Here is a 27389-nt window from a genome sequence, read left to right on the forward strand (position 1 = left end):
AATGATCCTCAACGAGACCATGCTGATAATCGCGTACACCGCCAACATGATCGCGACCCTGCCGGAAAAGTCAGGTATCCAGTCGGTTGACAACAATCTCGAAAGGAACAACGTGACAACTACCACTTTGTCACCGGAGGAGGAAGAAAATCGATTCGATATCGACGACAGTGAGTAGAACAATATTGTATACAATAATGCTTTTGAACCCTTGTACGATTTCAATTTCGATAAGGTGTGCCATAATCAACAGCAAGTTTGGCCACGACTCTCACTGGCCTCGTAAACGCTAAATTTTCTTTTCGAAGACATTACTTGCTTGTTTAATAAGTTTTGTCGTTTTTACCATTGTAAAAATATATTACGACATTTCAATTTTGAACAACTGTAAATATACGAATGAATGAACAAATCGACATCAAACTTCACACATGTTCATCAAATAATAGTACCATTTTTAGAAATATAAAACGACCAATCTAATAGTGCCAGTTTTTATCGAACAACATAACTTATTGAGCAACCTATTGTACGGGGTTCACATATAATGTCGTTTTACTAATACGGGGACATTATAACGGTTCTTTTCTAATATTTTACCCAATACTGATTCCACAGGGACATTATAAGGGTTCTTTCTTAATATTTTTAAGAAAATATATTTGAAGGTACGAATGTGGCCAAAACTCATCCGTGGTTCATGATTGGTCCGATTTTATTACTACGAGTCTCACATGATATTGTAGGCGAAGAGGTTAATTTAACGACAATACTTTATCGTTTGCTTGAAATTCCATTTTGAATACCGTCGTAATCGTACCAACGAGTGACGATTAAGTTAGTCATGTGTCCAATGACAAAACCAATTGAATTAAACCTAGAATGTGGAACTTGGAAACGAGTTGCTTACAAGTAGATTAATTGATTAAATGACATCTACTGCATTTATATGAAAATTGATATTATTACTTGGTTAAAAAATAATTATTACGAAATGAAGTTCGTCCAATTTTCTTTAATGTTTTAGCCAATGTATTGTAGCCCTCTTTGGAAACAATACAAAATTTGTTAATATAGCTGAACGTCATCAACTCGATTTTCGTGCATACCTTCGGCTGTCGTGTGTACGTATATATTCCGAAGAAACAAAGGCGGAAATTAGACGATAAATGTGACAAACTCACATTCGTTGGCTATTCCGAAGAATCTAAAGCATTTCGATTACTGGATATTGAAACGAATCGAATCAAAATTAGCCGCGACGTAGTTTTTCTCGATAAAGGAAACAAGATCGAGTTAACCCATATGGAATACAACGAGGTCGTGCCCCAAAATATAAATATCCAAGAAGACAATCAGGACATCGTAGAAGACTCGGAGGAAGTATCATCGAGAAGAATGATATCCAGCACAGGTGAGATATTTCTTCCCATGAAACAACCAATGAAACAAGGCCTGAACCATGTAGACGCTCCGAAAGATCTAATAGAGGTGTGCCACTGGACAAGTATGAAGCGTCTTTGCATACGGTCACAGACGGAGAAAATGAACCAGGAATCGTAAAGGAAGCATTATCCGGCCCTAACAAAGACAAGTGGAAGGAAGCCATGGACGAGGAAATCGCTTCCTTAAAGGAGAACGACACGTGGGAAATTGTACCTAAACCAAAGGACCAGGATGTCGTTAGCTGCAAATGGGTCTTCAAGCTGAAACGGAAAGCTGAAGCTAAAATAGACAGGCATAAGGCTAAACTTGTCACCCGGGTTTTTTTCAAGAAGTACGTTATGGATCACGACGAGGTATTCGCACCTGTGGTGCGACAAACAACTTTTCGGACTTTCTTAACCTTAGCGGGTCAGAAGAATATGGTCGAGAAACACTTTGACGCAAAAACAGCATTTTTAAACGGAAAGCTATCCGGGACCATGCAGCAGTCTGAAGAGTACATTGTACCTGGTAAAAAAGATTACGTGTGCAAACTGAGAAAGGGAATTTACGGATCGAAACAAGCGGCAAAGGTTTGGAACGAAAGTTGAACAACATATTAAAGAGCTACAGTTTCAAACAGAGCGAAGTAGATCCGTGTTTATATTTAAAGACGGTTAACGAAGAGGCAATTTATCTTATCGTCTACGTGGACGATATTCCGATTTGTTGAAGGAAGTTGGACCAAATCGAGGAGGAAGTGACCGTTTTTCTCAAAAAGCATTTTCACCTGAACGATCTAGGAGTGCCGAGGTATTACTTGGGCATAGAGATCAGAAGGAACAACGAGGGATTCTATTGCATAAAGCAGGAGAAGTACATACGAAAGATTTTATGTAGATTTGACCTGCAGGATGCGAAGATTTCCAGTGTTCCGCTAAATCAAGGGTATGAAAAATACAGAAATGACGGATGACAGAAAATGCCAAGTATCGACAATTAATTGGGGCATTATTATACCTCGCGGTGAACACAATAGTGGATATAGCAGCAAGTGTTGGAATTCTGAGTCAACGCAATAAGGAACCGTTGACAACCGACTGGACGTAGGTCAAAAGAGTTGCCTGTTACCTGAAGGGTACGGCAGATTATGAATTACGGCTCGAAAAACGAAACAGTCAACGAGAATTAATTAGTTTTGCGGATGTGGACTGGACACAGAATACCATCGATAGAAAATCAAACAGTGGTCTCGTATTCGAAATCTTCGGAGCAATAATAAGTTGGAGTTGCAAGAAACAAACAAGCGTTGCACTATCATCAACTGAGGTGGAGTACGTCGCTCTCGCGGAGGCAACACTGGAAGATTCGTGGATACATCGCCTACTGAAAGATTTCAAAGAAACGATCCCCAAAAATCCTTATGTACGAAGACAACCAAAGCTGCCTAAATCTCATTAATAATAACAAATTCAGCAATAGAACCAAACACGTAGACGCGAAATTCCATTTCATAAGCGATATGAAAGAGAAGAAAATTGTGGACTACAGTTACTGCCCTTTGGAGTAAATGCCAGCTGATATGTTAACGAAACTTTTGGAGAAGGTGAAGCTGAAGTACAGGACTGGAAGATGTGGACTAGGAAATTAATTAGTTGCTGTTACTGTTATTGTCGTTGGGGAGGGGTGTTGAAATACAACGACTTGGAGCGATGCAACCCTTGAGAAGTCAAGGGCATCACTGTATTATCTTCTACTATTTAAATAAACGTTCTATTTACTTTTCTCTTGTGTTCAACAATTCCATTATTCCACATTTTTTATCTAGAATTACCTGTCAAATACATTGGAGAAATGTGTTTCTCGATTAGTTTTCATGCAGCAAGTTTTTGACACATTTAAAGAGAGAGCTTTGAATAACCTTAAAAAAGCACAGAGTTAGGCATAATCAGTTACAATTGAAATTAATTATTCAATCCATTGCTTTACTATTATCGACTAGAATTTTATTACCATTTTATCTGCTACATGTAATTGTTACTGCATCCAATTAAAATTACGTATGACTATTACAATTATGTAATTGAAATTATCCTTTAATTGCAGGTAACAATTAGGATTGTAACTGATCCGCATTTACAATTGTAATTGTAATTTTATTCTGTAGAGAATGATAATTGTAGTGGATTATTCCAAACTCTGTTGTTTTATGATAATGCAAGATTCGTATCAATTTACTTCTTTTGTAATAGAACATAAATGTGTTAAGTAAATTAATTAATCACAGTTATTATAAACGACATAACAAGTAGTATTTAATATTCTTTCCATCATTGTATAATATTATATTTACATATGCTTGAAAAATAAGAATAATAATATTCGAATTAAAATTAAAGATCGAAGTCGTGTATTAATTTCTGGTGGAATCATTTTTTATCTGCTTTCTTATTAATGTATCCGTGTACGTTTCTCTGAATCTTCCAAGTCAACATACACCAAAACGAGATAGCCTAATTATTCGTATTCGACTTGGACGTTATGTACAAAGAAAATTAATCGAGGCTTTAACATTCCTGCATAGAAAATAAACGTTTTTGCAGTCTTTTGGTAGATCGAACAAACTGTACATTTTCAACTTAATACGAAGATCAACCAAGAAGACTGCATAAATTCTTACCAGAAAATATATACTTGTAGTGAAGTGAAAATAGTTGACAAGACACAGTTTTTAGTTCCTCGTTGGATAAATAACACGCTCAAACTTCTAACTAGTAAGAGTAATTAAAATTGTCGATAGTTTACGTAATAGGTGTTCCAATCGTAATCGGTCAATTTGAATTTCGCGCTCTTTTAAAAATGTCAAACCGATTAATCTGAAACTTGACATATGTTATCTAAACAGATGGGAAATTAATTTTGGAAAAGAACACGGAGAAAAGATGCGTGAAATAATGGCACTTTTGCAAACAAAATTTCCGCAACGCGGAAAGAAACTTATTGTTTATCAATGTGTGAAACGTTATTTCTTCGTATTATTTTTAATTCTAATACATGTATCTCAGAAGATAAAAAATATACGAAAATTCACAAATGCTTACTCTATTCCATAACTTTCGTCAGTAAGCATATATAATAAAATATTATAGTACTTTCAGAAGTTTCGCTTGTATTTGCTGTGGATTTTTCGGTAAATTCAAAACACGTCGAATAATACATTTCATACGTCTAGAGATAGATAGCTTTTGAAACCTGGGATGAAAATGATTTTCAACTAACAAATTGGCTAACGTTTCTACGAAATTACATCAGTTTCTTTTTTCATGATTCAGAAAAGAAGTAACATAATAAAAAATGAATTTATGCTACAAATGTCTACCAATTTATACAAACTTGTGATAGTCTACCTCCCGGTGCGATCATTACGCGACAATTTTATACGTTTTTCAAATGCATCCATTCCATCTTTAGTTAAGTTATAAAGGGCAATTATTTTCGACTTTCCTGCTTCTATATCAATTTCCTTAAAACGGTGCACCGTTTGTAACGCAACAACCGTTTGGTTTTTCGTAGGAATGTACGAAATAATCGTGACATTTTTAACGAATTTATAAACCGGTTCACCCAATTTCCGGTCTTTCGTTAGTAAACATTCGCAAGGGTGTTCGTTTATTTTTCAGTAAACATTGAGAAACGAAGAAACAAATTCCACTAACGAAAACCAATTATCGGCGGTACTATTTCTGTTTGAATTATATAATGGTCTGGCGAGCCTGATAACCAATTGAGTTAATTTACATTGTTTTTTTTTTCTCGTCGTGACCATCGCTATTTTCGCCTGTGTAAATGTACGCGTTATATAAATATTGAGTCCTGGCCTATATCAATGGCATAATTTTATTTCATACTTGTCCGATTTAAACGGAATGTACATTTTAAATTTATACTTCCTACAAAATCCTAGCGATATTTCATTCTCGTAGGCTCAAAAAATAAATTTGTTGAGTTTTCTACAAACATTTCAAAGAATTCACAGATAGGGGCAAAGAGATTATCTTTCTTTCTTTCTTTTCAGTCTTCCGGATTATTAAATCTAAAGCAATTAATAATAATTAAAAAGCGACATAATTATTCTGAATATCTCTCTGCCCATTTCATTCGTAACAAAAATATTTCCTACGTCTTCATCGTTGGATTTAAAAATTGTAACGAACAATAGTAATCTTAGAAGAGCTTGAAATTTCGTGCCAGTGATATCAGCAAGTTCCAGTTTCTTCCGCCCTATATAATTATTTCGCACTCGGTTATTCATTCGTTCGTCTTAAAACGAGGTCATACATCTTCACGGAAAACATTTTATTAAAAAATGTTCCGGGAGTAGTGTTATCGTCCACAACTATACGTATCACTGGCAGGCATATAATGTTAGAAGCTGGGACACGAACATTTCTCGTGCCCCGAAACTATATATATATATACCGTTTATATCTATGGGAGGTGTATCGTAAACAGTATTTTTAAGAGTTCTCCATAAAAAGAAATCTAAAGCTCTCGGATCTGGAGATCTTGGGAGCCATTTTAAAGGTCCGTATGTTCCTATCCATTTACTTCCAAACTTATTGTTTAGATCAGTTTTAACAATTCTTCAATTATGTGGTAGCGCCCCATCGTGTTGAAAATGCATATCTCGTGTAACGGACAGTGACAGTTCTTACCAATAGTTTTCAAATTGCGTATTGAGAAATTTTAAGTATTTATTTCCATTTGACGTATCGCTATAAAAATAAAGTCCTAGTAACACATTAACAGTTACGCTGCATCACACATTTATACGAAATTGTATTTAAAAGTTAGTTTCTCTTTTTGTTCTTGGGTTTTCAGTACTCTACATGTGTGCATTGTGCACGTTCACATTGTCGAGACTTGATTCGTCAGTGCAAACAAATTTTTTGTAAAAGTGTTTGTCGCTTCTACTATTTATAAGAAACCAATTACAAAACTCTATCCGTCGCGAAAAATCTTGTCATTCTTGTACTGTACAGTATTTAAAAGGCTTCTATTAATTTGCTCTTAAAGTTTTATGAACGGATGCTACTGAAAAACAGAAGCTACTGTTTTCATCGAAGTTCTCGGATTTTCTTCAAAGTGTAAAAGAACATCTAGCCTTGTGTTTTCTTTAAACATTTTACAACCGAAACAAATATATTTTCATTTGGATGTACTCTATCCGAATATTCTTCTTGATACCTAAATGAAGGTGACCTTCAATTTTTTAAATGGAATGCCACATATTTTTTTATGTCACATGAAAGTAATACGTCTAAATTTTGATAAATAATATACTAATAAAAATGATTGAAAGTTCGACAAGAACATTTGAAGAAAAACGAGTGCATCAAAATCGGGATTACCAAGTGATTATTTTTTTTTCCTGTTGGATAACGATGCAAGGATTACCGCGAAAATTCTCTTGTACTGTCTACACTGCTTGTCTCGCGCCACTTATGCATATATGTGTATTGTTCTCGTTGTAAAGATTTTCTTTCAGTTTTAAAAGATACTTGCACAATTCACAGCCGGGAAAGTGGCCTTGGACGGCCACAATTGATTTTGTCTTTACTGCAATCGAGTTGTGCGCGATCAATAGTCCCAGTGTTTAACATTCTTGAAAATATAATTGCAAACATCACTGTACCACCATTTGACAACCTTCCAGCGAGAGGGAGTATGTTACAAAACTCGATATTGTCCTCTGTAAGGTTTAAAGGGAAAAGAGAAAGCGTGAATCTAGTTGCCAGTCACGTGCAACTACCGCCACGATAATCGTTAATCCAAACAGCCAGACAAAACAGTGGCGAAGTCTTCGAGGAACTGATAGAATGCAACGAGCAGAGATAACATTAACAAGCCAGATAACCCCGGACAAGCATAGCAATTCGTTTCGCGTTGTTGAAACATTAATCTACTATAAATATTGATACACCGTGCGACTCCGTGAGATAGATGACTGTCTGGTGACGTCACGATCGGATTTCTAATTCCTAAAGTATTCGTTTAATTTATATAAAACTCTCATAATTATCAACGAGCCTTTCCGCGTAGAATAAATTTGCGTCGATTAATTCGATAAATCAGGCCTGCCCACGAGTGAAGCCCCTCACGTTGTTTAATCTTCCACCACTGTCATCCGTCGTAAAAGAGGAATAGTTTAGAAAAGAATAACACAATGCAAGCTCGATCGGCAGGTGAGGGGTAGGCAGGTGGTCGACTGTATTGGCTCTTATGGATTATTAAAATAAATAACTATTAACTTCTTATAGAGAAATAACTATTAACTTCTTATAGAGAAATAACTATTAACTTCTTATAGAGAAATAACTATTAACTTCTTATAGAGAAATAACTATTAACTTCTTATATAGAAATATCTATTAACTTCTTATATAGAAATAACTATTAACTTCTTATAGAGAAATAACTATTAACTTCTTATAGAGAAATAACTATTAACTCCTTATATAGAAATAACTATTAACTTCTTATATAGAAATAACTATTAACTTCTTATAGAGAAATAACTATTAACTTTTTATATAGAAATAACAATTAACTTTTTATAGAGAAATAACTATTAACTCCTTATATAGAAATATCTATTAACTTCTTATATAGAAATATCTATTAACTTCTTATAGAGAAATAACTATTAACTTCTTATAGAGAAATAACTATTAACTTCTTATAGAGAAATAACTATTAACTTCTTATAGAGAAATAACTATTAACTTCTTATAGAGAAATAACTATAAACTTTTTATAAAGATATAACTATTAACTTCTTATAAAGAAATAACTATAGAATAAGTAACCTCTCGAGAAGGTATATCGTTCTTGCTAGAACCTTACGCAGTGCGAAACAAAACTCAAATGTAGAAAAGGATCTAAGATACAATTCGCCGGGGTCTCCTAATTCTTATCTACAGCGTGAAGTAAATATTTCTCAGAACCTTTTCGATGAATAATTCGATCTCATGTTTATTTCTCCTAAGGGATGAATTTTTTTACATAAATACATTTAGACGTATTTTATTTTCAACAACCTGAGAGTGGCAAGACAGTCGAATGCTTCGATCGATAGAGGCAGAATGGAAGAAGTTTTGGGCAGGTCTGCAATAAATGAAAAGTCGCGAATAAATTCCTGATACGTGACTCAATTTGAATCGAAACATGTTATAATAATGATATCTGGTATATAGAAAAATTCCGACAGAAATGAAAACGTTAAAATGTCTAAATAGATACACAATAGGTTGCTGAATAAATTTTTTCGTTCGATAAGAAATAGAGCTATTAAGTTTCTCGTTTTATTTTACTAAAAATAGTACTATTGTTTGATGAACATGTGTGAAGTTTCATGTAGATCTGTCGACATGACAAGAGTCCTAGTGTCTCTTGAAGAGACAATAATTTAAAATCTCTTCATTAGTGCCCATCGTTACATAAAAACTGTACGAACATATGAAAATTGTTAAATTTTATCCATTTTTGGTAAATGGTTAAAGTTTGATCAAATTCTATTTTTCATATGGAACATTTAATCGTTAGTAGTAATGTGATAATGAGATAAAGGGATTTGAATGTGCTCTTTAATTTTTACTTTATACGTTGGTACGCTTTATTATATTAAAATAATTCACCGTGAAAAACGACTCACGGTAAAATACACTCTACTCTAGATGTGGCAGGTCTTTGTGAGTAAAAATTATCCGGTCCCAGATGCCGATAACGAGACAGTGAATGTATCAGCACTCTCATTCAAAATTGTCCTCGTTGAAAACATGATTCTCAAAAAATTATTCGTGTTCCTTTTCCTTTTTGCACAGAATGGTACATGTGGAGGTGCTTTGATCCATTCGGTTGCTTCTACATTGGTCCACCATGGTCTGGTGAGAATAGACCAGTGTCCTCGTTCCCGGATCGTCCAGACAGCATCAACCCCCGTTATTTATTTTACATCCGTGACATAGGGGGGCATCCGCACGAACTCAAGATCGACAAATTTGAAACGATACGGACGTCACCGTTTCGAAAGGAGAATAATTTCTACATGATCGTTCACGGATTCCTCGAAAACGGTGATAACGCGTGGATTTTGGTACGTAACTTCGTAACTTATAATAATTACGCGGTTTGAGAATTCCAGCGAAATTTACAAATTACATTTGCAATCCAAATCTAGATGAAGAGCTTGCCTGCCGATGATAGGCACACGCATTGTCACTTCAATTCCTTCAGAGACAATAACTTTAATAAATTCACCAGACAACCGAAGTCTTGTAACAATCTAAACCTTTTGGGACGTAGTGCTCGATTTATTGTAACCGAAAACGTTATTAATTGTTTGTGACACTTACAGCCTAGATGGATATTCCAGCGTTAGGATGGATTTGCTTCAATACTTTATGAATAGATATCATGGCTCTGTTTTATCCCCCTCTTCTTTTTTTTTTTGACAGACTTTCTAACTTGAGAATTTACCAGACGATCAATACGTTCTGTTTGTTTGTTTGATTATGTTCTAAGGGTCGGATATGCTGTTATATAACTGGTGCATTCTTAATATTATCATAGGCACTCTCCTTGTTTTCTAGGAAAGATTGACTTAGAAATTTTGGAAATCAATTCGTAAACCATTTGTTATAGTGACTTGGTTAGGCATTGGTATGTCTACAACTGTTTAAGAATCGCAAGGGATTCAAGATCGATATTTTATACTCTCAAATATTTAATACACATCAGAAAGAGTAATGCACAATGAGTTGACCGAGTAGATACCGATAGCATACTAGTTTGTATATAATAATTTGTGGTATGTTGGAACTTTGTTCATATAAGTAAGTTGTGTATACAGGTTGTTCACGCTATTACTAGTCGGTGATTTTTCGAAAATTATTGTAATTAGAAAAAAATAAGTGAGATAAAAGTTTTGTAGTTTATGACCTTCAATTTTTTAAATGGAATGCCATATATTCTTTTACGTCATATGAAAGTATGTGACAAGACAAGTTCATTTATATACTATATGATGACCTTCGAGGTTATAGAAGATGGGGTATAAAAAAAGGTTTGAATATTTCATAACGTTGTATTTATAAATGTTTCTTCGTGATACGACTTGGCTCGTAAAACGTGACCGAGTGAGTATCTTGTTGTCATTTAATATCACAGTGTCTTCATTTCTTTCTATTCCTATTGAGCAATGTCAATTCTACATCCTGAACTATTTAATGAAGCTCCATGTGAAACAATGTCTCGTTATTCGGTTGAAAAGAATGCATCTACATCGCTTAGCTTATATGCCTCGTTATAAAACGGTATTGTCATTCACCGAACTAAATTTCTCATTACAGAGGATAATCAAAGAGCTATTGTTGAAAGAGGATTGCAATGTAATGATTGTTAATTGGATCGGTGGAGCTGGTCCACCCTACACGCAAGCTGTTGCAAACACTAGACTCGTTGGCGCGATGACAGCTCGGTTGTTGTCACAAATAATCAACATTGGCGGAATTGATCCATCGAAGATGCACTGTATAGGACACAGCCTTGGTGCCCATACTTGTGGCTATATTGGCTACTTTTTGAGAGGCAAATACCAACATCATCTTGGAAGAATCACGGGTGAGTCAGTATGCCCTTCGTTATTCTCTGTAAGCATCTACAATATCATATTTTCTTTCGATGACACGAAAAAATGTTTAAGAATAATATACATCGAATAATATGTAAATATACGAATAATAATATAAAGTTGAATTTGAGACGACACGAATAATATGTAAATATTTTCCTTTTTTTAACGATAGTGACCGACCATATCTTCTTTTCCATAATGTTCTGGATCTCTCGGTACATTAGAAATTACTTTGCAACTTCTATTCACTGTTCGTATAATTTTGGAAATAGTAAAATTTTGATTTTTCGATTCAATTATATTCACAATATCTCTTTCGCTCAATTTATCATCACGACCCGCATTGACACGTGTAATATATTAACTTTCTAATACGTTACGTTACTTGTTGCTTGTTGGACCATGAACTATTAAATGATTTCCAAATACCGCTCAAGTATGGTATAATTTTGCCTTGGAAATCTGTCTGTTTACTCTACGTAAGTGAAACTCAGTGAGGATGACCCGATTTAAAAACAGAATCCTTCTTACTGCGTCGTAACGTTCGTGTACTGCATATTTGCAGAGAATAGAAAAACCAAATCTTACAAAATGAAGTACGCATAATACACCTGCCAAATTATTTTTGTCGGGACTGTATTTTGGTGCGTTCGTGGAACGATCAATCGCATCGAATAAAAGTAGCCCCACCAGCAACCAAGGACGCCCGGAAACGTACGAAGATAGCCGATCGAATCAGAAATGATCAGGATAACAGTTGAAGGAAGAGAAGTGTGCCCGAAAAAGCGGTGTACCGCCATTTTGTTCCGTGAGGAGCTACGCAGCGTAGCTCTTAATACGCGCCAGAGTTATCGGTAGATACTTATTTAGGAATTTAGGTACATACAAATCTGACAAGGCCAGAGAAAGATATACATAAATATTTATGATAAATAATTCATACATACAGAATAATATTCTTCCCTATGTTCCAAGAACTACATATGTATTTGCTTGGTTGTTAAGCAGACAGCTCAGTACGATAGAAGAAATAAAAGGAAACTCGAAACAACATTTTCAATTGTTAAACACGAAAGATCGTTAAACTTTTTCGATGTTTCTCGAAAGCTATAATCGATATTGAGAAGAAATTCATATCGCAGAGGTGATGCAGCTTTCAGCGTTTCATTGTTACGATATCGAGATATAAATCGTAACAAACTTAACGACAATAGGAAGTAACAAGAAACATAAATAGGGGTGTACTTTCAACGACGAGTCTCGGTATCGATCGATGATTCAAATGCAATATCGAGGCGAAACACATTTTCGAGAATTATCAGCCCGTCCGAAGGTTCAATCGGTAAAACTACATCAATCGTGAGAATCCTTTCCCATTTCTGATCAATCCTCTTGTAAACAGCTGAGCGGTAACCGATCGGATTGGTCGAGTCACTGTTACGTAAGCTATCGATCTCATCGGGAATTACCAGAATACCAGAAGTTCGCGAAAGCTTGCCCAGGAACGAACGTATGTAACTGGATAACGAGGATTGTAAGGCAGGGTGGAATCAAAGTGGTCTAGGCCCTCCTACGGGCTTGTCTTGTGCAGACAGGGTGGAAACGCGGGGAGACGTTTTCTCGCAAGGGTTGGACGGATTCGATATTCACGAGAGACGAAACGAGCCCTGTATTTACGCCCTTAGACCCGCCCGAAGACAAGATCTGGTAAACAACTGGAATAAGGGAACACGAAACACCAAGAAGTGGCAGGTGAGGCGATCATATCAGACAGAATAATGGATTGGAATCGCTCTATCGGTGGCAAGTGGTTTCAAACGCTGAATCGAAGTTTGCCGATATTTGAAACACAAAAGCGAAACGCAACGATGTTGCGTGTGACTATGGTCAATGTTTAAGTGTAACGGGGAAATTCAAAGGAAACGCAATAATATTTTCGCTCGTTAATGAAGGACAATCGACGCTAAATGCAAATTAAATGCAAACTCTGGCGAGAGATTTCCGTACAGACGTATTAATAAAAAATTTATCAATCAATTCATGTTTTCGAGCTATAATGCATTATTAACAACAAAGTGAGATAAACTTTCATTTATTATCGAAGAAAAACAAGAGAGGAGACAAATTATTACACGGTAAAAAGTTTTCGAATCGAAACCTTCAAATCGAATTATTGTAGTATCAAGTAATTTTTTAAATATTTTCACGTGCATCTATGTACAACTTGAATTCGTTCGGACATTGAATCGATTAAATTATTACAATCTGCGGGTAAAATTTCATCACCGATCATTTCATTTCTTGTCAGAGCTCTTCTTTATTTAATGACTTCTTTCAATTTTGTCCAAACGTTCGCAATGGAGTTCACAATCGAGACTGTTTGTAGCAATTTCATGTTTCCAATGCCATTCTCTTGCACTAAGTTCTTATTAAGTATTCTTACTGCTTTACCACGATGACAGCTAATAGCATTATCGCCTTGAAAAAAGAAATCTGGAGAATCTTCGAACCACCATATTTCAATACGATTACGTAATTTTCTCGTTCCTTTTCTAAAACATAAACAGTCTTCTTGAAATTTATTATCAAATCTTCGCCAGACAAATGTTCCTACATCATCTCCTACCCGAATACATGCACACGATTCATCGTTAAATATCACTCTTTTGATCAATCTTGCGCTGTCCAATTTGCATATTTTTTTACACCATTGGAAGCAAGTTTTTTCTTACGCATTTTTATAAGGAAAGATTTTCTATTCGCCTTTCAAATTGAGAAACCCACCTCATTTAAGCGACTTTTGATAGTACAGTCAAAAATATTTAGTACCAATTATTCATTTATTTCTATCGAAATTGCTCGTCTCGTTGTCTTTGATAATTTTGTATATTTCAAAATACGCTTCTTACTCAATTAAATTAAGTTCAACTTTGTTAGACTCATTTTATTCATATTGCTTATCACCTAGTTATTACTTAATAAAAGAAAATGACAATAAAACATGAAACTTCTTCATTGCACATACAAATCTTTGCCACTCATTCTCGACACGTTTGTTCGTCGTTCATCTGTCACTCAAGCCCTACTCTCTTTACCACACGTCTATAATTCTTTTCCTACACTACTACTTTGTTCTGTTGATACATTAGGGTCCAATTATATCACCAACAGCTTCACAATTTGACGCAACCGACATCTTGTCTTGTAACACGTGTACAACCATGTATCTCACAGCTTGAAACACTACTCATTTTATCCCACTTCAGCATTAAAAGTCTCCATAAACTGAACATACCGATGTTGGTTATTCGTGTTCGTGGATTACCTCTAAACTGGTAAAACAATAAACTCTGATTATTATTGTAACCTTTTGGATCAACTGGATGTAAAAATTCGTGAGAAAAGACCTGGTTTACAGAAGAAAAAGATCATTCTTCATCGAGACAACGTACCCTTTCACTCAGCTCGAAAAACCATCGTGAAAATCAGTGAATTAAAGTACGAATTGTTGCAACATCTACCCTATTCGCTAGATTTAGCTCCCTCTGACTTCTGGCTGTTCTCACATCTCAAAGAATTCATGCTTAGGAAACGATTTTCATCGAACGAAGAGGTAATAGCAATGGTGGATGGGTATTTCGACAGGCTTCCAGTTTCTCACTTCAGGGATGGAATTCATAAATTGGAACATCACTGGAACAAATGCATTGAAGTTCAGGAAGAGTATATTGAATAATAAAATGTATTGCAAACTATGAAATCGTGTATTTCATATCGAACTACAAAACTTATTGAACAACCTAGTATCTAATAACACCACGTGTTCTGTTACAAGGTGTTGGATTATTGTGGAACAAATAAGAAACACTATCATTCTTTATTAAGCGGAATTTATTTATGCACTTAACAATGGGAGATAAATATTGATACTTTTAAAAATGACTATCATTCCAGGGTGTTCTTCGGGCTGCCTAAATTTTTATAAAGAGTTACTGGACTAGTTAACTAACATTCATAATCAAACAGACTGAACTCTGGGCTATCAGAGGATCATACTTCGATTGAAATGAACTCTATGGCGTTTTTCTTATCATGGTTACAAACAAATTCTTATTTTATTTAATAAACATCACGTATCAGTGGAATAGAATCTTCTAAAAGATTCTAGAAAGACATTCTACATATACACAAATGAGTGTACACATACATAAATACAGCTACCAGAGATTTTGTTTTATCATCTTCAGATGGTATTTGAACAAACAAACTCGGATTTTCTTCAATAAACATCACGTATCAGTGGTATATAATCTTCTAGAAGATTCTAGAAAGACATTCTATATATACATGCATACCACAGATAATTTTTTTGTATCATCTTTAGATGGTATTGGAAATTCAACAATTTTGTAGCCACCTGGGACAAAATCTTGTTGGAAAATCCATCATTGCCTTTAGAAGAGAGTTACACTCAAGGATTTACCACTTCTTTCGACACATTTTTTCACACAAACGAAAACACGCTACACCTGAATGGGCCACTTTCCATAAAACAGTCACTGGCATTCTGTCAAACAAAACTCGAATTCACTTATAAACAGTAGAAATTGTTGTCAGTGCTGGTGAATATGGTCTGCTAAAATTTTCATAAAAGTTTGAATAGCTCGAAGGATGGCTTGACAAAAGCAGTTTCTGAAATAACTGTGATGACCATACACGTTACTATACTCAATTCATCGTGACATTTGCAAGCCTGGATCACTACAGAAGGTGGCCATTTTGAGAAATATTATTACTTTTCCTTTGTTACTATGTACGAAAATGAATTCTGATTCTTTAAAATTGATACTATGTTTTTCTTTATTTTTATTTTTACAATATCCCAATATTTGTAAAAGAACAATATTCAACTACTTACAAGTATCGTTTATGTTGCAATGTAATGGAAAAGTGTTTGAATATCTTTTTTAATAAAGATATTGTTTGAAAATATCTCGAAAACTAATCATTTTGTTTCCATGATATCTTAATAATTTTTCACGTGAAATGGAGAAGGGAATGGATCTGTGCTATATAAAATATGCATTTCCATTTAAAGAAAGGATGCAATTCTTAATTGCACATGCACTTTTAAATTTGAGAAGAATCTAAGGTCCTACAGATATAGTGCTCCTCGAGTCGTTTACCTTTTTCCTTCGACATTTTTTGTAAATACATTAACAACAAAGTCATGACCTGAAACAATTGAGTGGACCACTCAGTATATGTACATTATAGTTTATCAATAAGTTAAAAAATTTAAAGATTGTCAAGAATATTTCTCCAAGGTCCAGTAGTAAAAAAACAGTTACATCAGTTTATGATGAATTCTTAGTAACCGTTGTTCAACTATTCAAGAGATTCTTAACAAGGTGAACATTTTTTCAGTACGTTTCTTCTTTCATTCGAAGAAATTCTTACTCAAACAAATAATTTCTATGGTATTGTACCCTCTCTATTCCTTGGGTTTTTTTTCTGTGATTTTTTCTACTCTTTAGAATTAAAAGGAGGCCAAAAGAAAGAAAGAAAGTATCATTTGACGACATTGACGCAATTTCTCGTCTTTAAATAAATTCTTCTCTAATTTCTCTATTATAGTTATCTCATTAAATACATCTGGTCCTAGTCATTTCTGAATTTTTCATATCGAAGGTCACATAAAGATTATGTTATCATAGACCATTGAAATGTTCTTAGCCTCGAATATTACGCCACGATGATAAAACTATGTAGCCCCGTTTGAAAAAGTATTGAGAACCTTTAATCTAGAAAAATATAACTTGAAAAAATGTGTTGTTCATCGTACTGTTTTCGTATGTACATATTATATTATCTTAAATAAGAATGTAGTACAAAGAAGAAAATTAAATTGTACTCTGCTGTTATTCGGCTTCAGTTTATTTAATAACCTTAAAAATTTATATTCATTATATTTTTTTTAGTCAACCGTGTAACTTTTTAACAAGAAAATGACCTATTCAAGTTCTGTAACTTTAAAAAATCCAGAGATTAACGTTTCGGTGAGCCTTTTAAAATTTTGCAACCAATGTCATTCTCGATGACACGTTTTATCATATCTACATTGAATCAAGGTACAAAAAGAATAAACGAGTGACTGTCTCGAAACATGCTTTCTTCCAAACCGATACAATGAACGGATCTACCAAGCTGCGGTCGCAGTAATGTTCAGCTAAGTTTCTCACGTTATGTTCTCCTTGTTAAAGGCCTCGATCCTGCCGAACCACATTTCAGCAACACGTCGACTATGGTACGGCTCGATCCGACTGACGCTACATTCGTGACGGCCATTCATACCGATTGCAATCCTTTTATCAGCGGCGGCCTTGGCATCACCCAACCTGTTGCACATATCGATTTCTATCCAAACGGTGGACGCAATCAGCCCGGTTGCAACGAGGGTGTTCTGAATTCCATCACCTTAGAACGTGGGAGTTTCTTTCACGGTGAGATCTCTATTTCACAACCCCCTCTTTTTAAAATAAAAAGCGACATAAAATAAGGATAAATAAGTACCCTTCTTTTGAAAATAAGAAACAATCGTTACTCGTATTTCGTTCTAACAATGGCGCGAAAACATCGACATTTGATTCTTTCGTAACTCGTACTAAGAATAACCGAAACGAATAATGAAAACGAAAACAGATGCAAGTTGATTTGATGATGAAACATGAAATTGATTTTGTTGGTTTTGAATCCTTAATGAAAGTTTTGTCTGTAAATTAGTATTTGATATGGTTGTAGAGACAAAAACTATAATATTTACTATATTTACATAGTGGTAAATCTTTTCGAATAAGAATGTTTAAACAAAGATAATTTATTTTATACTGACAAATAATTAAAATAAATAATTGATAATAAGAAAGGAAATTAGCATAAAAATTTACAAAAATATTTTAATAACACTTAAGAATATCTACATTAGACTTTGATCAAGCCTATTGGTCTTTGTTTCCGTAACCATATAAGATATCAATACATAGTATTAATTTACCCAAATGTGAGATATATTCTCACAATCGGCACAAAAAGAACATTCCAGCGATAAACAATATTAGAAAACAAAGTAACCAAAATGTGCAATACTCTCTAGAGCAGCTTAATATTTGAAACGGATTTTAAGGCTCAGTGAAAAAGTGATATAACTGAAAAAATCATTAATTTGGAAAGAGTGTGAATAAAGTGTAACTTGAATAGAAAAATTTGTGTGCTTCCGCTTAATGTATGTACCCATAAAGGCTTGAAAATTTACAACAAAATACTTTTCTCTAAATGCTTTTGTTCATTTACTTTTCCTAACTGAAATTTGTTCACTTGTATCATTTTTACAATTAAAGGTTCCCAGAAGAAAATTGGTACGAATACATTACACATATTTTTTGATCACAGATTTTTAAAGAATAGTACATTGACAATAAAATTTACAGTAAATATATATATTACTCGTTACTATCTTCCTTTCAGATCAAATTTTTTGTATTCGTCAAGATATTTCTCGTCGTTTGGCTTTGTTTGTCCCATTTTCTTGTTCTTTTCTATTAGTAGATCTTCGTAAGGTAGGTCTCTTTATAAAAACGGTGATAAGCAGAGGATACGACTACTAACAATTTCTGTAAGTTTTTCCATTTCGAATATTTTATTTTTAGTGATGTATTATCGAAGATTTAGCTAGTCAATTTAGCTAGACAATTCATGTCTTTAAATTTTATCAAAATGTCTAACTCGCTCACTGTGTAATTTCTTTCTTAACTTCTCCACAGATGCCAGTGTGTGTATTTACATATATACATATATATATATATATATATATATATATATATATATATATATATATATTATTTTTAAATTATTTTAAATGGTGGCACTTGTATAAACCAATTTTCAAATAATCGTTGTATCTCGTTGAATGGAACCCATTATTTATTCTTCAGACATTTATTTCTATTATTATAAATTAAGAAATTACCCTGCGCATTGTCTAACGTGGTAATTTTTATTAGAACCGTCAAGTGGAAGAAAACCTGACTGAGTAAATGTTATATCCGCATTCGTCACACGAGGAGTAAAGGATGAAAGATGAAAAACGCGAACGCGGAATACCCAATCATAAAACGCCAATCTGTCTTCCATTTTAGGCATCAAGAGATTCCTTGGATGCAATCATATACGCAGCTACGAGTACTTCACAGAAAGCATAAATACAGCGTGTCCATTCTTAGCGGTTCCTTGCTCCTCTTGGGACAAGTTTCAGGAAGGCAGCTGCTTCGATTGCGTAAATCAATACTGTCCAAGGTTTGGATTGGATGCTCAACCAGGAAATTACCATGCCGCTGTCTATTTAATGACAAGCTCGGAGAAGCCATTTTGCAGTTAGTAATTTCTTACAACCGTTCACTTTTTACACATTTATCGGTGAAGTTGAATAAATATTATTATTGTTCCGTTTTCATTCGTTGCATCTTCGTTATATTACACAACCAACGCAGATATTACGTGCAATTTATCCAAAATGGATGAAGCGAGATTAGGCGTCGTACAACTCTTTGAAAATATTCTACCTGAATATAATCGAAACACAGTTTATTAGCTGCTCGAAATCATTTCTTTCGGCGGAAATTATTTTATATATTTTTAACTCATACACCGTGTCAATTTATCCCAGTTTGAAAGACAGAGAAAGTGTACACTTGTTGGAATAAATATAGCAATCTCGTGAAAACTGGTGCCTGGTGTTGAGACAGTAGCACTCCCGATTGCGTTATCCAACAATTCAAAGTCAGTTTCGAGAAATCTTTTTCGGTCACTAAAATTATAATCTAAGTGTGTATCTCTACTTATAACCGAACACTGTAACCAATGTTTAGACGAATCACCTAATAGCTAGTTGCAGCTTTTGAAACACGCACACTTCAAACGTAGACTTTCTCCATGAGAAATAATAGGTTGCTCAATAAGTATTGTCGGTTGTTAAGAAATAGCGCTACTAGGTTCGTAGTTTTATTTTTCTAAAGATGGTACTACCGTTTGACGAACATGTGTGAAGTTTTATGTAGATCTGTCGACTAATTCGTATATTTACAATTATTCAAAGTTGAAGTGTCATAGTATTTTTTTATAATGAAAAAAAACGACAAAACTTATAGGAAACAACCTAGTATATAGACTGTTTTTGCGGTAATCACAAGACTTCGCAAAACTAATTTTAATACATAATCTTACTATGATCTTAACTCTGACCACTCTCCGATACTGATTCATTACTTACAAAAATCGGTACTTAATATAGCTTCGTTTTTTTTTCAACAATAGTACAAATTGGAAATATTTATACAATTTATTTAAAACACAAATTGTAATATTCACCTATTAAAAAAAAAATTAAGTATCAACTTATTTAATCCTATTTAACGTATTTCCAAGCAATTTGTTAACCTGAAGATACTCATAATGCTATGGAGAAAGATCAATTATCTGGTCGAGTCGCAACAAAAAATATGAATTATGTTACGTATCTTTATTAAGATACTTAAAAAAGATATAGAAAGCTATAGAAAAAAGTACTGATACGCTTGTAACGATAGAGCTTGAAACAAAGTTTTTAATAAAGAATACGACAAAATGATGACAAAATATATCATAAAAGCAGTAAAAATATATTAAAATTTCTGCCTGAATGGAATTAGACAACTTGTTTATGAACTTGAAAAGAATTACTAATGCCACACCTATGGGAAGAACGTAAAATGGTGAAGACTGATTTAGTTATTTTATGAGAAGGCACAAGTTGCTAGTTTGTCACGTGTAATCAACTTTAACGAAACTGATGCAAATCTGTATCTTTTTTTGATAATTTACAAAACATTTTGAATAAACGTACATTGAATCCATACGATCTGCATAAGTACCTAATTTGTCGCGTGTAATCAACTTGAACGAAACTAATATAAATATCACCGTATTTCAATAACAGAGCTGCTCAACACTAAAGGAACCCCCATCTCCTATTTTCCTTTGTATAAATAATCCAAGATAATCCATAAAACTATTGCTCCGTTCGCGAAGGATTAATTTACATATCGCTGCCCCTTTCCAATGGTCTATAATTACATTAATTTTAATTGAAAAACCTATCTATTGTACAATACTTTGCTTCATTGTCTTCGACACTTACAGGGGGCCAGTATAGAGTGACGATAAACATCTCGAAAACGAACGAGAGTCTGGACCACGGCGGTGAAATTGGAATGTTCATCATCCGAGTTATTGGCAGTGAGGGAAAAAAGACAGAACGTATGCAGCTCAGCTCAAATTTGAAATATTACGAGCCAGGTAGCACGCACACTGTTGTACTGGCTGGAAACGTGGTTGGCAAACCGGAAGCGGTCGAAATCTCCTGGGAGTATCAAACTTCTGTTTTCAATCCGCTCACGTGGAGGCTTCTTCACACTCCGCGTGTCTACATCGATTCCCTGGTCGTTGATAATTTGGAGACTTCTCATGGGTATGTATTTTCAGGTTACGGTGTGATTCGAGTCAAGATAGACTTGACTCAAATCTTACTATGACTAATCTTAAATGACTAAACTTTTGTCCGGATAAAATTTCGAATAACGATGTGAAAACAAACAACCATATATATATACTCGTTGAATAAAATAAAAATCTGTATTATAGAGTGAAATATTTCGCAACTTTTTAGACAAATTAGATATTATCAAAATTTATTTCGAGTGGTAATATTAACACAAAATGGACAAAATTTGATTCTTCACGTAGTAATATAAAATTTATTACCGGAACAAACAAGAATAATTAATTTGTATCCATTTCTCACATTTAAATCGAATAAGAGAAATAATTGAACGAAAATCAGATCAACAGAATGTTTGTGCATATATTTTTTGTGCATGAAATATTTTAAATAGCTGATCAATTGTCGTTTTTTTACTTCAATAATCTCTTACATATTCTTTTGTATGACACTTAGTAATTGTTTAGATTAGTTAAATGTTGCGTGGTATATTTTTTATTTCAGTTACAATGTTCAATCGTCCTTTTATGTCACTTTATAGATGTTCGACAGAATTAAAATCTCTAGAATATAGAGTCTACATTTGAGGGCGTATTGAGTTGTATAACGATGTTGTATAATATAATAACCCACTGTTTACCATCTTTGAGGTGTACTTTCCGTTGCAATCTTATTGAAAAATAATTTTTAAATGGCTTTCAAAGTATTAAGGTGAATATGTTAATCTATAATACTATCAATGAAGTATGATATATATTTATGAACTTTTCTGACCTTCTGAACTTTGTCACTCCATTTATATTTCCAGTTTCCATAAAACTATAATTTGTCTATCTCAATTAGAAATGTTAAAATCATCATTCATCGCTAAATATTATTATATTCTAAAATCTTTAATACTTAATGATATGTGATATGGTAAACTCGAAACGCGAAGTTTAAACAAAGATACGTAAAGCGGCGAAAAATACAAAAAAACTGTCAGTAGTATACCCATTAATACTGATACACAAGTGTCGATCTAAGACGTAAAGTAAAGTAAAACAAAGCAAAAGTATTATTAAATGTCAATCATCTTGTATTTCAACAAAAGATGGTTTAAGAATAATTCTACAGTAGAAAATTAAAAGACTCAAAAGTACAATTACTTGTTTTGTTTATAAATTTGTTTTCGTCAAGTAAAGCTATTCATAGCTTCGTCAAGTAAAGTGCTTCATAAATGGAATTTGAAATTAATCAATACAAAACTACGAATTTCAAACGTAAAATGAATCTCAGTTCTGTTTTTGTAAATAACAACATTCCGTGTAAAACTAATCTTAGTTACTATTCTTCTGTAAAAAAACATTTTTTATTTGCGATGGAACCTACGAGTTTCTTAAAACCATCAAGAAATAAATTCGTGTGACAGAATATCTCGATTACAGAGCAATCCGAGATGATGTGTGTGTGTGTGTGTGTGTTCTGGTGTGTTTACAGATATCTTCTTGTAATTGAATACTTATTCAATTTCTGAAAACTACTTTATGCTTGTAATGTCGAATATTCTAATTCGATAACTTGTCACGAGAACCAAAATAAAATTATTACCTATTTGATTAGGTACCAATAGTTACAGATCAATCTCCTACTTTATTATTGTAAAACAAAAGAAAAAGAAGATTTATGAAAACGTATTTTTCTACATTATCTTTAAATGCACATAAATAACTGTTTCGTTTAAAGTTAATAATTTCATAGCTTTAACAATATTATTCTTTGTTTCGTATTGGTTTAAAACACGACTTACGTATCATTTTTTGTTATTTTAGGATCACCGTTTGTCCAGATGGAACAAAAACTATAATTGCCAACGAGCCTAAACTCTTGACAACGAAGAACTGCGGAAACGCTAATTTAAACGTGGTCTCTACGTAAGGTTACACAGAAACGTTTATCTCGATAAACGTTAAATTTATCATACCTAATACACTTCGAAAGTTAAAACCTCGGAAACTGTTATTTTATAATAAGCGAAAGAATTAACAATGCAACAGTTTTACAGTTCATAGCTCTAAAACTGATAGTCAAATGTAAGCACACTTACGAATAGACGCTTAGAAACTAACAATTACAGTAACTGTTTACTTAAATCTCATAACTATTTTACGAAATCGTTGTAAGGAGTAACAAAATTTTATTTTATTAAATACATCTTTAATTAGGCATAATCAGGGTTCAATCAGTTGGCTACTGAAGGCTCTTTCACCCACTATGAATCCTCTTCTTTCATGCTAGGCCAACTTGCATTTTTGTTTAAGAGATAGAGACCTTATACCTGCAGGGTAGCCAAACGATATATCTAATGTGAAAGTTAGCCTTTAGTAGTTTTGAACAACTAATTGATTTTTTACCAATTATATTTGCGTAATACGAAATACGTTTCAATACACAATTCTAAAAGTATACGAACGAAGAATATAAACTATCTTTACTACTTTCTTAATGTTATTTTTGTATTACCTTTCTTAAAAATAAATCGATTTCTTTTCTCGTATAGTGTACAACTGTTTTTCCTAAATCCTAGTCTCAAATAATCTTAGAGTTTATTCATTTATCTTAAAGTGCTAAAAACTGCAAATAGTTTTATTTTAAAGATGTTTTAATCAATAAAATGAGAAAATATTAAACAAGTTTCTTGCAGCCATTACGAAAGAACTTTACACTTCATTTGCTCAACCAGACCTTCCCATTGCTCTTCATATCTGCATTACTAAACAACAATTAAGAATTGTTTAGAAACACAAAAGAACAAACTAGCAACTATGTAATTGCAAAGTAGGATCTAACAATAAGTGTCTAACTCCGTTTTTAATAGAATTGATTATCAAAATAAATCGAATTTTATTCGATAAATTGTTTATCGAAGAAAAGTTAAATTCTAATTTGTTATTTGACGTAGAATTCAAATTTGGCATAACGGGTCTCCTACGTTTCCCCAAAATTAAAGGTATACTAATAACTGTTTGATGATATAAGTATAACCCTTTCACACTACTGAATCAAACATTGGTAAGAAAAGTCTTTATGCTTAATTTCACAATTTATTTTGTAACGCTAATACTTACAAATATATTAAATAAAAAGATAAACAATCCTACATAGTTGTACATAAAAGCTAAAATGTTGATGTATCAGCACTTTCTTTAACTTGAGCGTCTAGGTGAAAAATAATATTGTTACCATGCATTTGAATATACTCGAACACAGCAGTTACAAAATTAAGTGAATATCTACATGCTTTCGAAGCTTCTGTCCAAAATATTTTAAAAGGTTACGTATTAAAACTGTGAGGAAACGAGATAAAAGAACAACCCTTGCGTCTTGAAAACTAACAATTTCAATCGCATAAAGCAGAACTACGATCATCCTTCAAGATCTCTAACCCAATAGTAGTCCAGATGAGGAGACAAGTTCTGCTATCTTTTCTTAGTATGTAAAAAATAAAAATCAGATTATCTCCGAGATCAGAAGTTCCCACCATATGGAGCACTCTGTTCCCACGTGAAATTATTTAATATAGAACACGAAAACGCATTAATATTAAAGGACTTTACTTCAGCCATCTAATGAATTACAGAACAATTTCGCAATATTGAAATTATTAACTGTAACCAATTTGATCGAAAAATTCAAGTCGGAAAACACTCCAGGATATCGAACTCATTAATAGTCTACGTAAAGTGAAAAAACTCTGCACTTTATAAGTTTTCTAGTTACTACTTTTCGTGCAAGAAGAAACAAAAAGAATTATCTTTAAAACTAGAAATGACTAATTTCACGCCTCAATAAACAAGTGCTTTTTATATATCGTCTGTATTGATAAGAGATCCCTATATTGGTACAACTAACAATATTGTAAAAGGACTATACGTTTCATTAACTCGAGAATATGATAATCTACAGTTTATATAACGATGAGTATTAAACTTGATTTCATTCACGATAACATAGAAAGAGTTCCCATCTAATTGTTTCGTTAGTCTTATTATTAGCCATAGCTTAGAATAAACATTATAAGTTATGAAAAGAAAATAGACTAAATCTGCAAAAAATATAAAGGTTAATTTCTCTTAGGTAAGAGTTATTTGCATTTCACTTTGGATTTACTTAACCAATTTACTTAATCAATTGCATTTGTGTAATTTTTATAGAGAAGTGAAATAATTTTAAGGTATTTAATAAGAATCGGATAATAGAAAGTGAATGTGCACAATTCCGTGGAATGTTCTTAACAACTACATTATAGAACAATTTAATGTAAGACTTCTTAAATATTGCTATATTTAAAAATAGATTGGGACGATAGGCTATAAAATAGGAGATAGAATAGAATAGGATTATATGTGCAAACTTTAGAATTCTTCCTAACATCACAGGTAAGATTTCGTCACTTGTTCACTGTTCTTAAGGGATTGTATAATCCATTCCTTCGTTATTTAGAGCTCCAATGACGAACTCAATGTCCGGACGAACCATCTACGCCAGATTACCACTTACAGAAGTAACTCATTTTCAGAAAGGAAAGAAAGAGTACGGGCAGGAATGCGAGTAGAGTTTCTCTTTCCTTACCGAGTTACTCCTACAATCTGCAATGTGGCATACGGACGTTGGGTTCATGGTTGGCGTCAGAGATGACAAAAATTTTATTCGAATAAAACCAGTCTATAACGATTTCTTCGCGATGTTTATTCGATTGGACTGTTCAATTTTAATTTGTTCATTGTAAAAAATTTCATCTTACAATTTAAATTTTAATTTTGATTCAAAAAGTAACGAATAAAAAATTATTCGAATTGAAAATTTTGCCTATTTCTAGTTGGAATTTTAATGAAGGATCACCTTAAGACAGTAGATCCCGTTTCCTTGAATTCAAGTAACAAAATCATCCACATCATTGCTTATGCTTCTTCCGCCAAGAATGATCCGTCATCCACACTAAATTAAATTTCATCAACAAACATGACCTTATTTGGATTGTTTTCAATTATTCGTAATGTTTCATCAGTAGGCTTTAAAATAGAATTTCAAAATGCGAAAATATTGTTAAAAAGAAAGGATCAAAATTGACATCAATATGATGCATTAAATGCATTGGAACCGAGCAATATCATAGCTGTGTGGAAACATGATAAACGTCTGTATAATAAGGAAAATAACTTTCGATATATTCAACTAACTTTTTCTTGCTGCTTTAAAGTGTAATATAATTATTCCCTTTATGAATATATATGTATATCCTTTTCCTACTTTTTGATCTTCAATGTGACCTTTCTTTAACGAGATACTAATCATACTTATGGGTGTCTTGTTAATGAAAATTTATAATTTTTACCAAAAATTATGATTGAAACGTTACGTTTGTAGCATCTTGCAATCTTTATGAGATCATTAAATGCTTCTCTATTTATTCCTTTCCTAATGCTTACTCATCATCAACGATTAGTTATAAGCAATTATAGTCAGTTGTCACAATCAAACGATTAGTAATAGATTCTTACGTAATAATTCAAATCGAAGTGATTTCTACATTCAATTTTCTTCATCTTACCATTTAAATACTTAGATACCTATTTTTAGGTATTCACTAAAAAATCCACAACTTGTACAACTTGAACAAGTAAATAAACTTCTTCCAGA

At 33.2% G+C, this 27389-nt stretch overlaps 1 protein-coding gene and 1 long non-coding RNA gene across 2 annotated transcripts; both read left to right on the plus strand.

The window, feature by feature from the left end:
- Positions 1-24246, plus strand: LOC143143296 (pancreatic lipase-related protein 2). The gene is made up of 7 exons (XM_076304394.1): positions 1-170; positions 9309-9580; positions 10836-11106; positions 17383-17622; positions 19315-19548; positions 21353-21680; positions 23522-24246. The coding sequence occupies exons 1-7, from the start codon at positions 2-4 to the stop codon at positions 23625-23627; spliced, it is 1620 nt and encodes a 539-aa protein (XP_076160509.1). The 5' UTR covers position 1; the 3' UTR covers positions 23628-24246.
- Positions 12103-13201, plus strand: LOC143143298 (uncharacterized). The gene is made up of 2 exons (XR_012991084.1): positions 12103-12461; positions 12522-13201. It is a non-coding gene; the product is annotated as an uncharacterized LOC143143298 (long non-coding RNA).
- Positions 24247-27389: the final 3143 nt, after the last annotated feature.

Source organism: Ptiloglossa arizonensis, chromosome 2 (assembly GCF_051014685.1).
Source record: "Ptiloglossa arizonensis isolate GNS036 chromosome 2, iyPtiAriz1_principal, whole genome shotgun sequence".
NCBI lineage: Eukaryota > Metazoa > Arthropoda > Insecta > Hymenoptera > Colletidae > Ptiloglossa > Ptiloglossa arizonensis.